We start from the raw sequence: 13,566 nt of genomic DNA, 5'->3' as shown, positions 1-13,566 counted from the left end.
AACAGGGTAAGATTGAAAAACAGCACAGATTCACACAGATTAATAAAATGAACGATAAATCAAAGATTACAAAAAAAAAGAAATAACTATAAAATAAGAAATTAATTAAAATGAACATATATAGATATACTGTAAAGTAGCATGTAACCGTATAATAAATGTATTATATTCTTTGCAAGCTCTTGCGGGCCACATAAAATGAAGTCACGGGCCAGATTTGGCCCCTGGGCCTTGAGTTTGACAACCCTGCTTTAGTAGATTGGTATATAAGAGAGTATTCTAATTTATCCTGTTTATTTTATAGTTTGTATTCTTAAATATTCTTCTGAATATATATATTTTCTACTGTGAATATGTATATAATGCAAAGAATGTTTATTTTTTTAATTATATTTTTAAGAAATGTTATTCTTCTTGCACACTGCTGCTGTGACAAAACAATTTCCCAACTAGGGATACATAAAGTATCTATCTAACAATCTATCAATTGTCTCAATGTCTATCTATCTTTTCATATATGTATAGCAGTCTTTATCTTTAGCTCTGTTCAGCTTTATTGTCCTTACAGCTGTATTTCTATTTGTGTGTATCAACATTAAGAGCAACTCAAGAAAGAGAAGCGTATTCATGTTTCCAGTTTACTTTGTAAAATCTATCGCACAATATAATTGTCTTTATTAAAGAACAAATCCCAACTATTATAAGACCCCGACCTCCTGACACCCGTTTTATTTATCACTATTCGTAGCCCATACCACAAATGTGTCATAAAGAAAAGGGTAGGCAGAATGTAAGATACTTAAAGGAACTTTTTTAAACTTTACTATTCTTTAAATAAAGTCTGTACTGCTGCTTCTAAGCACACACCACAGATTTGTGTTCTCCACTCCCCCTAAAATATTTGAGCTTTTATGTTTATTACACAAAAAGCTGTACATTTAAAGCCAATGACCAAAAATGAAAAAACTCAGCTTTATTATAAAAAACAGTGCTTTTATTTATGTAATACTGTGGAAAAATAATTACATACCATTTTTAAAAAATATTGAAGATAATGAAATTAAAAAATGAGAGTTTGATAACGTTCGTTGTACATCTTTTGAACAGTTGTCTCTGCTACGAAGAACAGTACAATAAGATAAACATTGGATTTTCTAAATTCAAAGACACAATAATACAGGATACAGTCCTACCAGAGGTATAAAAGTACTGTGACAGGATTGTGAGAGAAATGATATGGACATATACTGAAGCACACACACACACACACACACACACACACACACACACACACACACACACACACGCACACTTTGACACCGACATGCACACACACATACTGTATACACATGGACATGCATACAATAGTCGCGCGCACTGGAGTCGTGTGCTGCGTGTTTACAGTATGCTTCCCATACACACGCCGTCATTCACACATCTATACAAACACACTGTACAAATTGATGTGCGTGCCAGTGCCCAAACACTCCCTCTTGATCTCTCTCTCACACTCACACACCCACACACCCACACACACTCACAGTCATACTCTACTACATGTCAATATTGTGGACAAGCCTTCATTGAACCTCTCCTTACACATTCTCCTCCGGCCGTTTTTTTGGCAGACAGACGATGAGGAATGATTGAAAATGGAAATGTACGACATGTTCCCCTATAAGGCCACTCAGTTCTAAACCCAACATCTGTGTTTCTCTCCGTCTGCACCGAGCTTGTAGTGAGGAGCTCAGAGGAAAAAGGCTCCAGCCTACGAAAATGTCTGAGAATGACTCAAGGCCCCGAGCCTGGTTTATAAAGCAACAGTCACCAATAGAAGGAGCTTCTACTGCATATACATGGTTTAAGGTGAATAACAACATGAACACTTGGCACTAGGGTTTCCTTTATACACTGATACACCCTTCTGATGTGAAACACGTCCTGAATTCAGGCTCCGCTGTTGACACAACTCCTCTTCCTGTCTCAGTGGAATCACCCGGCCCGTTTTCTTTAAGTGGGCTCACGCTCAAAACTTTTGGTCCATACATACACAATACATGTTTTACATTGACAAAAATAATTCTGTAATGTTAAAAAATAGAATACAAAGCTCTAGTCTGGTGTGCAAATAAAAAGAAGACATTACACAGATATAGATAAGGGACGTCTAAGCATGAATACTGTAGATGCAGTGCAAAATGATGACAACCCTCCCAACCCCCCCCCCCAGCCCCAACACATGCCGCCTAACGGGCATAATGGCATGTACCACTGTACAAAAGGGCATTCTGGGATACTATATTTATACTGTATGTGCTCTATGATCACTGAATAAGACAACCAGCAAAACAAAATAAAAAAATGGAGGCCAGAAATAACTTCCACTGGTTGAGGTTTTACCCAATCAGCGTGTTCCATATTTGACAGTCAGTCCGTTTAGCCTAAAGACGTTCTCTCTCATCATTTACAAAGTCAGTTCAGAGCAAAAGCTATAGGGCTCCGTAGATCTGTGATCTCTCGTCCTCTCTCTGGTTCTTGCTCTCTTTCTCAGTCTTGATTGTGACTTGCGCCGTCCGCTCTTTCAGAGCTCAGATATACAAACACATTGGGAGTGAGGGAATTCAAAATTGTGTGGAATTTCCCTTCCCTGTCTCACTAAACTACTTTTCCACTCGTCTTTTTTTCTCCCCGTCTCTCCCTGTCTCATGGGCACAGTCTCCTGACTGTGCATGTGGGTGTGTGTGATGTTTTTCAGTTTCTGTGTGAAAATGTGTGTGTGTAAATCTATGATTGTGTGTCGTGTTTCTTTAGATGTGACACTATTTATAAGATGCGTCCTCATGCTCTGCTCAGACGGTGAGGGTGTTCTCTGTCTCACACGTGAGTCTGCATCCTCTGTGTGTGCCGGCTGTGGGAGTAGTCAGATTGTTGGGAGGTGTAGGAGAAGCGAGTGGAGCTGCCGTACTTTCCGAGTCCAGGCTCTGATCCCGAGGGGGCGGGGCCCGGGGGACCCACGCCCACAACAGGGCTGCCAACCCCGGATCCCACCCCAGGTCCCACACCAGGTCCCACCCCAGGTCCAACCCCAGGTCCCACCCCAGGTCCCACCCCAGGTCCCACCCCGGCCCCCACCCCGTACATCTCGTAGGAGGGGCAGGCTTCCAGAGGGGCCAGGCTGGACGGGGCGAAACCCATGCGGTAGGTCTGGTAATGCGATGGGTATCCGTAGTTGTCGTAGGCCAGCTGGGAGGTGGAGTCCAGGAGGCTGCATTCTCCCGGGAAGTCGCTGGCCATGGGTGGGGGGTTCGGCTGGGGCTGCTGATTCTGGCCCGCGCGGGTGAAGGTGTTGAACTGGGCGTAGCTGATGTGTGAGAGTCTAGAGGGGGGTCTGGGGTCATAGCAAGCCTGTGGGCGGCCAGGGGAGGTGAGGGGGCCGGGGGGACCGGGGCCCCCTCCGCTGGCCGTGGCTCCTGAGCCTCCTGCACTGCTGCTGATGGAGGCGGCACCCCCTGGGGTCCCTGTGGGGGAGCGGTAGTCAGAATAGTGCAGGGTGGAGCGTGAGGCAGGGCGGCCTTCATCGTGGGTGGAGGCCCGCACGTTGTAGTAGCCATTGGTGGGGTCCTGAAGCAAAAACAAATAGGAGACAGAATTAGCATTAGAAAATATATAATGAGCGGAAAAATCATTATTATTATAAAAACCTACAAACTAAAATTATAAACATTTATATATTACACAACTTTGTTGTTGCTTGATTTTGATTGGTCAATAACAACATTCATGCTTGTTATCGACTTAATTCTTGAGCAGTAGCATTAAAATCTATTTGAAATCATTACCTGTGAAATGTCAACTGTATTAGTAAATTTAGCTGTGTTATAAGTGGGATTATGTACATTAAAGGGGTTCATTTTATAAAAATAACATGCTTGCTGCACATTATCCCTTACATAATTATTCTATACGCCAGTGTACAGATTGTTAGGGTCTGTTCCTCCAGATCCCCATGGAGAAATTATCTTGGAGGTCATAGCTGTCTTTTTGTGACTCTTTTTTAAAAATGAATGCAAATCAAGATACAGTCTGGAGTCCTCCAACATTCTACTGACATTAAATTCCTCAGCAAACAGGAATAATCCACAAAAACTAGCAGATGTCTCTAAAATGATTTCAACTTTAGAGTAGATCTATCTAACTTTTAGAAGAAGGTATTCTCTGTTAACATGGACGTTAATCCTAGCCTGTCTGAAGGATGCTCTCCCTGCTCTCTACACCCACTTCATGTTTCTCCACTATTAGTTCTGACATAATTCTGCCATCTCATTGTCTGTCATGCGCCAGCTCCTCCCCCTGACTTTTTTTCACTGCTCTGGTGCTTGGGGCGGGGGGGGGGGGGGGGGGAGAGTAAAAAAACAGTCTGGCTGCTGAGGCTGTTGTCGAGGTGATCTAACCATCTCCCGGGGTGGATTCATGTCTGTGTTTCTTCAGAGTGATGATCCCAGGCAGCGCTCCAGCTAGAGGGGTGGTGTGTCTGCCCTCACAAAATATTCATGGGGAGGGGGGGGGGGTGGGTTTCAGCAGAACATTTTGGCAGCGGTAAACGTGAAAATACATTAGTCACCTAGACCAGCCTCAAAAAGTATAAATGATTGATGCACGGTACACGGGCGGATTGTTTTTCATCAAATATCTTACGTTTCTCAGAAATCAGTGAAGCTAGTTGCATCACAGCTGGACAGAGAGAGGGAGCGCTTAAGGAGCGCCGGCAGTTTTAGTTTGAAATATCCTACTCTAATATTCCCACAGATATTGAGTGCAATACTAACACTTAGTTTAAAGGTCAGCTGAGGGGATTTTGTACTGATGTTGAAATTGTTTTAACTGGACTGTAGTCTTGTTTTTTTAGTTCTATGTAATACATTGTTATTTGCTGGCCACCAACCGTTAGATAAAAGGCGGCCACTTTGTTATGCTTTTATCCATATATAGAGGATGGATAGAGGGTAGTAGTTACTCCATGACAGTTAAATGAAGGGGGAACAGTTAGTGAAATCATGTAATGCTAATGACAGTTTCTATTGATGAATAAATAAAAACCTGTATGAAGAGAACTTTCTACTGGATATACTGTATCTCAAATGTGAAAGTATGTAATGGTTACAAAATGAGTTACTAGTACCAGTTTGTTATCCAGTTAAGATAAATGGATCCTCATCTGATCCTGCATTAAAGAGTTTTGACTTTGAGTTTTTAAATCCCTTTCTTTGTCTGCTTCTGGCTACTTAAGATGCCCATTTGCACCCTCTAGAGGATAAACATGATATTTAAAAATCATTATATTTAACGGATTTTCAACTTTTAGAACATTGCAAACTTTATTAGTTCAACTGCACGGAAAAATAAACAGTGTACTTCATTAGATAAAGTCACCATGTCAGTAATGATAGGGATATTTACAGCCCATTAAGGTATCATTAGAATGAAACATTGCACCAGAATGAACTCTGCATAACCTCATTTGACTTTGACGTTGTTTTATTCAGAATAAGTTGTTGATTTTAACTAAATATTGAACACATCTGTGTTTTTCTACTTTCTTTCTTCACTTGTGGCGTAACTCGTCTCTGTATTTGGAGTGTTTTAGTAGAAATATACAGTTTGTTTGGATTGTGCAGTCAATCCGCTTGCTGATTTGATATAAACGAGTGTTTAATGAGCTCACCTTAAGGTCATATTCCTGGCGGGTTTCCAGGGTGTCGCTGCGGAGGTCAGACTTGAGCTCTATGTCATCTTTAAAGGGCTGATTGGAAGGAGAGAAGGACACAGAGGGGAGAAACTAAACCGTCAAACAACAAAACAAAACAAAAAAGAAAAAGGAAGAGAGAAGGTGCCGTAACGAAACAGAAGAGGGAACAGAGTATGACAAGAAAAGAGAAAATGGGATTAACAGTGTTAAAAGGAGAGGGAAAACACAAGATTTGAGTTTTTACAAAATGTACAGTGTGGTGTAGGGAGAGGTTACTGAGTTAATGTGAGTTTTTCTTTTTCTACGACTACAGGCTGTGTAAACATATCCCGCTGCTGCTCACCGAGTACATGGCCTTGACCATGCGCGAAGCCGTGGACACGCTGCCGGAGTCCTCCTCCAGGCTGTGGGTCTCCTTGTTGATCGTCTCCACCTTGATGTCGGGCTTACCCAGCGTGACCCCGCGGCGACCTGGAAGCAAAACACGGGCGAGGTTGAATACAGCTGGACACACGCACCTCCGCTGGTTTGTTTTCACGAGCTGGAGGAGCGAGTTCAGAGGGCACCGACATCCATATGGTGGAGAGGAAGCTGGGGGTGTTTGATTTAGCTTGTATTTGGTCTAGTTGTGAGCATTTAAACCACAATCAGCTGTCTGTTTTCCTTTCCTTTTTCTCCTTGTTGTCTTGATATCTTTCTCTTTTTTTTCTCTCTCTTTTTATTATTTATATCTTTTTTCTTTATTATCATTATTAATATTATTATAATTTAATAAGTTGTTAGAAAATACTTTACATTTTTGTTCTGTAAATAGGTTTTGTATGCACTGTGAGAAATGGTAATAAAGTAAAAAAAAGAAGAAAAGAAGACAAGCCCTGTAGAGAGGAAAAGCTTGATTGATGGAGAAATGTAACAAAACCAAAATCAGCTAAAAACACTAGATTAGTTATTGAAAAAAATAAGAATAAGTATAATCTGATGTGATTAATTTGCCTACGTTAGTTTTTTATAGTACTATCCAGATGACAATAATGCAAGAGGCATCTGTTCATTATTTTTCCTAATTAGAAAATACCAATTATTTTTAGATTTTATAATGCAACGTCTGGTTCTGACCCATCAAAACTGCTGCTTAATGTTCTGGAAGTTAAAAACAGCAGCAGGCAGTATGGCGGAACTGAGTTACATTTGCTTCAAAGAGCCTGATGTTATTTTCAGATGGCTTAGTTAAGCGAAGCACACACATACAAATGAATTATTAACAGCTTAGCAGTTCAAGCGAGGGAAGGGGATGGTACTGTAATGGTATCAGAATCAGCAGAAACATGAATGTACTGTATGTGTTGGACACATGGAGAGAATGACTCACTGCCTTTGCGTTGCCGGTAGAAGATCAGAACGAGGACCAGCAGAAAGATGAAGAGGAGGATGGTGGAGCCCACCGTCCCACCGGCTATTATCCCCACTGGGACTTCCTCTGAAATGAGGGAGAAAGGGAGAAAAAGAGAGTTTTATATATTAATAAGTAATGGTGCGACAACCAACTTTGTCAGACATTTCTGTTGTTTGTTGTCCCTATCTCCTGAAGGTCCCCTATTATACTGTTTTTCATCAATATATTATAGGTCTCAGATATATACAAAACATGTCTCTGAAGTGTTTGGCTGAAACACCAAACAGATCATTGCAGCATCCCATAATCCCCTCTGTTTCAGCCCTGTTTCAAAAGTGCTGATTCTCTGTCTGTTACTTTAGATGAAAATAAGGAGCCACTCCCCACGCCCCTCTGAGAGATATTTGGTTAAAAAGAACACAATGGTGCTCTAGGAGGAGATTAAGGTGATAAGGGGGGGGCTCAAAAAGTGAGCGAATCTTTTTTCCTGAAACTTTCAGAGTCTCTTTACACAGAGGGGACGCATGTTTATGTATACAAGACATGAAAAACTGGATTTTGCATAATAGGTGACCTTTAAATGATAAATGCATGAAACACACCGGTCTCCTCCAGTGAGATGATCATGGTGCCGGGGCCGAAGGAGTTCCAGGCGGTGCAGTTGTAGGTGGACAGGAAGTCGGACTCCATCACGTTGTTGATGGTGAGGGTGGAGAGGACGCCCCCCCGCTCGGCTGAGGACTTGCTCTGCTCCACCGTGTACCTCTCCAGCAACGTCCCCTTCTCCTTCTCCCACACGTTCTCCTTCCACGCCCACACCTGCACACACACAGGAGACCATAGGAGGTTATATCACAATTAGTTAATCACCGTGTGGGAGGGATTACACCTTCCTGGGTAAATTGTCCAATAAAATTGTTTATTAAAACTCCAGGCAGTGTGCGAAGAATATTATGCATATGTACTCCAAACACGGAGTTAAGTATGCTTATCTTAGCCACCAAGACAAGCAACAAAAGTCAAAGAATAAAGGCAGCCAGAATTGTCTAAAAAAAGAGAATGGTGCATTCCGTGATTAACATGGAATTATGCCAAACACCCTGCTGGTTATTTTAGTTTTTGGCTGATTCAAAATAATTATTGGCTTTAAGAATGTGAAACTCCTATCGTCAAATTCAGAACATATATATTTGTAAAGCTTTTAATGTAGGATGACAACTAATTTGTACATTTTTTGCTGAATATCTGCTAGTAATTATCTTCCCTCAATGTTCCGTTCAGAGGTAATGATTTTTTAAATTATTACAAATAATAACCCAACTGCTGTACAATTATACAGTAAATGTGTGTTTGTTATTTGGTTTATTCATGAATTAATCCGTATTTATGTTTCTGTTTTCTGTTGTAGGGACTCTGAAACAACTAATATTAATATTTTCAAAGGAGAGTGATTTTACTTTCTCTTAAAAAATTGAAAATGAAGGATAAAAAAACAAACAATTTGATAACGTATATTTCACACATGTAAACACATTTTGCGTGACTCTCTCAGAGAAGCAACAGTCTGTCTGTTTGCGCAGACTGAAGTGTGGGGGGGGGGGGGAATCTTGCACATTGTCCAACCTTAACTAAAAGCAGCTGTATTATTCAGCATTGGAACACTGTAAGGCCAGTTAATTATGCATAAGCCCACATGTTCCCATAATCTGCCCACTTATTCTAAAGAAGGATAATCTCCTGGCTGTGGCATTTACCGGGACAACTGTTCCTCTTCACTCCTTTATATTTTATAAATCTTTTTCTGTCCAAACCCTCCGCCGCTCGCATTAGGAGCTCGCGCTGAGAGTCAGGATGGATCAGTCACACAGGGACTACTACGACTGCATCTGTTCCATCCAGCTGAGTGGAGAAAGCATCACGGATGACTTCTGACGCAGGAGCTAAAAGCGGCCCGGCTTAGTGTTAGTTTGTTTATATGATGGGACGGAGGGAAATTCTGTGAGAGTTTAAGGGTGAGTCACCACTCAAAAAGCGAAAAGAGGGACAGGGCCTAAAAGCATTTGCTGCGGAGCCATTTAGGAACAGGAAGGTACAGTAACAGTGAAACACAAATCTGGTTAAAAGGTACATCCGTATGCTTTTTGTGATTTTCCTTTTTGCCTTAATAATTCATTCTGGTCCAATATTTGGAGATTTTAACAGTGCGTCATGCTTTCACATTTTCATGTTCCCACTTACAATCTTATCTGGCGGAGGTGTACTGGCTATGTAGCATTTCACCTCTCCTCTCTCCCCTTTCACTGCATACTGGACTGACTCACTGGAGATGATGGGGGGGCCTGCATTGGAAACATAACAGGATAAGTGAGTGTATGTGAAAGATGGATACAAAGACTTCAATAAAACAAGCTGCTTTTTCTTAAGGCATTGACCTTACCAAGCTTTTTTTCAAGAGTATTATTTTAAAAAATAACCGGCAACCACTTTAGACTTTTATTTTTTTCAATTACTGACAAGCTGACCTTTAAGAAACGACATGCTTTTCCTCTAGCAGCAGTGATATGTTAACTTGTGTGGATGTTTTCTGACCGTTGACAGTGAGCGTGACCTCAGTCTCTCCTACTCCAATCCGTGGGACGATGGCCTTACATACGTACTGGCCGGCATCCGCTTGGCTCACAGACTTCAGAAACAGCTGGTTGCTGTTACTCAGAACCTGTGGGGGAGTGGAGAAAGTATAAACAAATAGAAACAAGAGGAATCTGCTTAAAAACTGTGAAGGGATTAACAAAATAAAAGCTGTTCACGAGTGGAGAAGTTCAACATATTTGCATGTCTGGCCTTATGTGTTCTACAACTGTGACTCTAACAATGCAAACGGCACATCCGCTTTTAACCTATCACAAAGGTTTTGTAGTTGCCTAGCAACCACATCCATCGGAAAATTAGCAGAGGGGAAATTATGGCTAAATATGTAACTACCTAGAGAGAGAAATACCTGCACTAATTACACAGATGTAGGTGTAAGCTGGTGCAGTTTGCTAAGGCAGGCTTATGATGAGGAAGATTTATTTCACTGTGCTGTCTTGTCTTTAGTCCTGATCTTAACTGCAGTTTAAAAAGAGATAGCCAATGCTAAAATAGAATATATATATTGAACAATATTTATGTTCACATACAACTATAAGCCATGTATTGCAGTCTAAAAACGGTGATGGTTAACTAGTGAAATTAAATTATTTGACAAAATTCAAATGAACTAACATTTGAATAGGTTGTCCTTTAGAGATTCAGCAATTAATAAACCAAACATCAAGTCAGAGAAATAATAACTTTCTTTTTGATTATTCAAATAATGCAATAAATACAGTTTGTACTTATAAAAATTGAAATGTACTGCTTTTCTCTGTTCAATATCTGTTTAAAACTGGATATTCTTTTAGGGTTTGGACCAACAAAACAACATTTAACTTGGGATTGTAATTTTCTGACATTGTAAAGACTAGACTATTCACTTATGAATCTAGAAAAAATAAGCGGACTAATTGATAGTTAAAAAAAATGCAGCCTTAGTGTCCTGGTGGCTGTGGCTAAAGAAAAAGTTCAACATTTTGGGGAATACGATTATTATGGTTAAGAGTGACACCACTCTAATGTCAGTACCGTACATTTTGAAACCAGAGCAAGCAGACAATTAGCTTGGCAACAACAGAAACGCTTGCCTAGCTCTGTCTAATAATAACAAAATACACAATCAGCAAAGGCCAAGTAAAACCACAACATCATCAAGAAAAAAACACTCTTGTTTGATTCAACATTAAAAAAAAAACATGCTAATTAGTGAATTTCAAAGATACTGGTCAGCTGTTTGAGTCATTTGAATATATGAGAGTTCATTTATCGTTTTTGACCGAAGCTTAAAAGACAAAAGGGACATTGAGAAATAGGTCATGACAGGGAAGCAGCAAAGAAAGATTTCTATGTGTACCAGAGTTTCCGTTAGAATTTCCTTTTGCCGGTCAACATGTCCGTTAAAGTTTAAATCTTCCGGACAAAATGAGAAAAGTGCCGGTCAAAGGCTTTCTTTGTTATTTATTGAGCTTTAAAACAAATTGATATGATTCGATATTAAACAAACTAATTATAGTAGATTAACTACATTATTAAAAAGTGTACAGTAACTTATAATAACACGGGAATAATAAACGGAGCGCTTTCTCCCTCTCCTGACAGCCCGTCAGTATCGTGCAGCTCGCGGATCCAGTAATGAGTGATAAGATAAACATATCTATAACTAGTTTAGGTAGTTTGAGAGGTAATTAAAATAGCTAAGTGTGATTTTCTAACCTGAAGTGTGTTTTGCTCCACTCACCGCTGCAGGTGATCATGCAGAGCTGCGTGTCACATACTATTATTGTCTATGACATAAGTGGCGCAACTGATGCGGTATTGTGCTAAGGGGAAATTATTTTGACCGGACATTTTAACCGGAAGGATTTAGATTTGCCGGTCTTCAGCATATTTTACCGGTCAAAGTCCGGTAATTACCGGCTAACGGAAACTCTGATGTGTACAAACAAAATATTGGCCCTGAATGAAAGGCAGCTTTTGTCAACACTGGAGAAGAAAGTGTGAACTGCAAAACTAGTGTGACCACAAGAGGAGAGGAAAGCGTGGGCTCTTCGCTTCTTACCATGTTTGATCCCTTTTTGAACCAGGTGAGTGTGAGCGGAGGGTTTCCAGCCCATTTGCAGTTGAGGGAGACATCAGAGTCAACATCCACTGTTTTTGGCTGCGGCTCCACCAGCAGAATTGGACCGACTGGAGACACAGAAACAGAGACGGAGAGATGTTCTTTGTTGTGCTCGAGTAATAATGCACTAGGGGACTAAAGGGGAGAACATGCTCAGAGGATAAAGAAACACAAACAGCCGTGTGCTTTATCCTTCTGACTCTGAAGTGAGTGAAGTGGGCCAGAAACAAGTGAACAGGGCCAGATGAGTGCGGCGTGACTCACAGTGAACGTCCACCAGGATGCTGACGTTGGTCTTCCCCACAGCATTGAAGACCAGACAGGAGACGGGCTCTGTGAAGAAGGAGTGGTCCGCCTTGGTGGTCAACACACTCTCCCTGGCACCCTGCAGCAACACGCCCCCCTTAGCCCAACTGGAGGGAAAAAACGCAGGTTATTCAAAAAATACCGTACAAGTGGTGGTGTCAAGTAACTAAGTAGATTTACTCAAGTACTGTACTTAAAGGTCCACTATTATACTGTTTTTCATTACTTTATTATAGGTCTCAGATATATACAAAATATGTCTCTGAAGTGTTTGGCTCCAAATACCAAACAGATCATTGTAGCATCCCATAAACCCCTCTATTTCAGCCCTGTTTCAAAAGTCCTGATTCTCTGTCTGTTACTTTACATCAGGGGTCTCCAAAACGTTGATCGCGAGCTACCGGTAGCTCGTAAGTCCTCCATAGAGAACCGCAGTGACGCGTCCTAAAACCCGGAAGTAAACTTCTTCCGGTTCCTTCGACAAAAATGCAATGCAATTTGTCCATAGGATTTTGGAAAATAGCTTGAAATAAGGTCTGTGGTTGACACACATTTAAGAGACAGATCACGTTTTGTTTAGTCGGATAATCTCCACATGTCTACCCATCTTTTATCATTTTCGAATCATAAATCTATCGATCATAAATCTATCGATTAGATTTATGATTCGAAAATTATAAAAGGTTGGAGACCCCTGCTTTAGATGAAAATAAGGAGCCACTCCCCACGCCCCTCTGAGAGATATTTGGTTAAAAAGAACACAATGGTGCTCTAGGAGGAGATTCAGGTGATAAGGTGGGGGGGTGTTACCTTGGTTGGTGATTGGCTAATCGTTACACAAGCCAACAAATCGTTATGACATCATAAAGTGGCCAAAATCTGATCAGCTCATTTTCAGACAGGTTTTTATATAAATATATCAGGACAAAAAGAGAGAGAATCTTTTTTCCTGAAACTTTCAGAGTCTCTTTACACAGAGGGGACACATGTTGATGTAGAAAAGACATGAAAAAGTGGATTTTGCATAATAGGTGACCTTTAACTTAAATGTTGAGGTACTTCTGGTTCACTACAATTCACAGGTAATCATGTACTTCTACATTTAGTTACTTTGCAGATTTGGATTAATGATGCGAATCAACACTTAAATAAGACTTGAGTTACATCCGGAGTCAATTCACAAGCTACAATGCCTTAAGATTCATAATCAAAACATATGATATAAATTATTCGGAAATGGGCCAATCTGAATAATTCATAATTTTTCTTTTGGTATATTTTGATGCCACTACTTTTACTTGAGTAACAATTTGATTGAAGGACTTTTACTTGTAACAGAGTATTCCTACACTACTACGTTACTACATT

At 40.6% G+C, this 13,566-nt stretch overlaps 1 protein-coding gene across 3 annotated transcripts in view; it reads right to left on the bottom strand.

The window, feature by feature from the left end:
* Positions 1–991: 991 nt before the first annotated feature.
* kirrel1a (kirre like nephrin family adhesion molecule 1a) overlaps positions 992–13,566 on the bottom strand; it is a 33,211-nt gene continuing 20,636 nt past the window's right edge. Inside the window, exons 7-15 of one of the 3 annotated variants that reach the window (XM_034136328.1) lie at positions 12,157–12,305; positions 11,833–11,960; positions 9,729–9,855; positions 9,378–9,478; positions 7,742–7,958; positions 7,119–7,223; positions 6,090–6,217; positions 5,723–5,836; positions 992–3,621 (exon numbers count right to left, since the gene is read on the bottom strand). In XM_034136328.1, the coding sequence (XP_033992219.1) occupies positions 2,875–3,621; positions 5,723–5,836; positions 6,090–6,217; positions 7,119–7,223; positions 7,742–7,958; positions 9,378–9,478; positions 9,729–9,855; positions 11,833–11,960; positions 12,157–12,305 (1,816 nt within the window). In that variant the 3' untranslated portion in view covers positions 992–2,874. Of the gene's footprint in view, positions 3,622–5,722; positions 5,837–6,089; positions 6,218–7,115; positions 7,224–7,741; positions 7,959–9,377; positions 9,479–9,728; positions 9,856–11,832; positions 11,961–12,156; positions 12,306–13,566 lie in introns of all 3 variants that reach the window. The other 2 variants (XM_034136326.1, XM_034136329.1) reach the window with 2 other exon arrangements.

The sequence above is a fragment of the Trematomus bernacchii genome, unplaced genomic scaffold (genome assembly GCF_902827165.1).
Source record: "Trematomus bernacchii unplaced genomic scaffold, fTreBer1.1, whole genome shotgun sequence".
In the NCBI taxonomy this organism is placed as follows: domain Eukaryota; kingdom Metazoa; phylum Chordata; class Actinopteri; order Perciformes; family Nototheniidae; genus Trematomus; species Trematomus bernacchii.
Note: the sequence above shows the minus strand (reverse complement) of the source record. Positions and strands in the feature narration are given on the sequence as shown.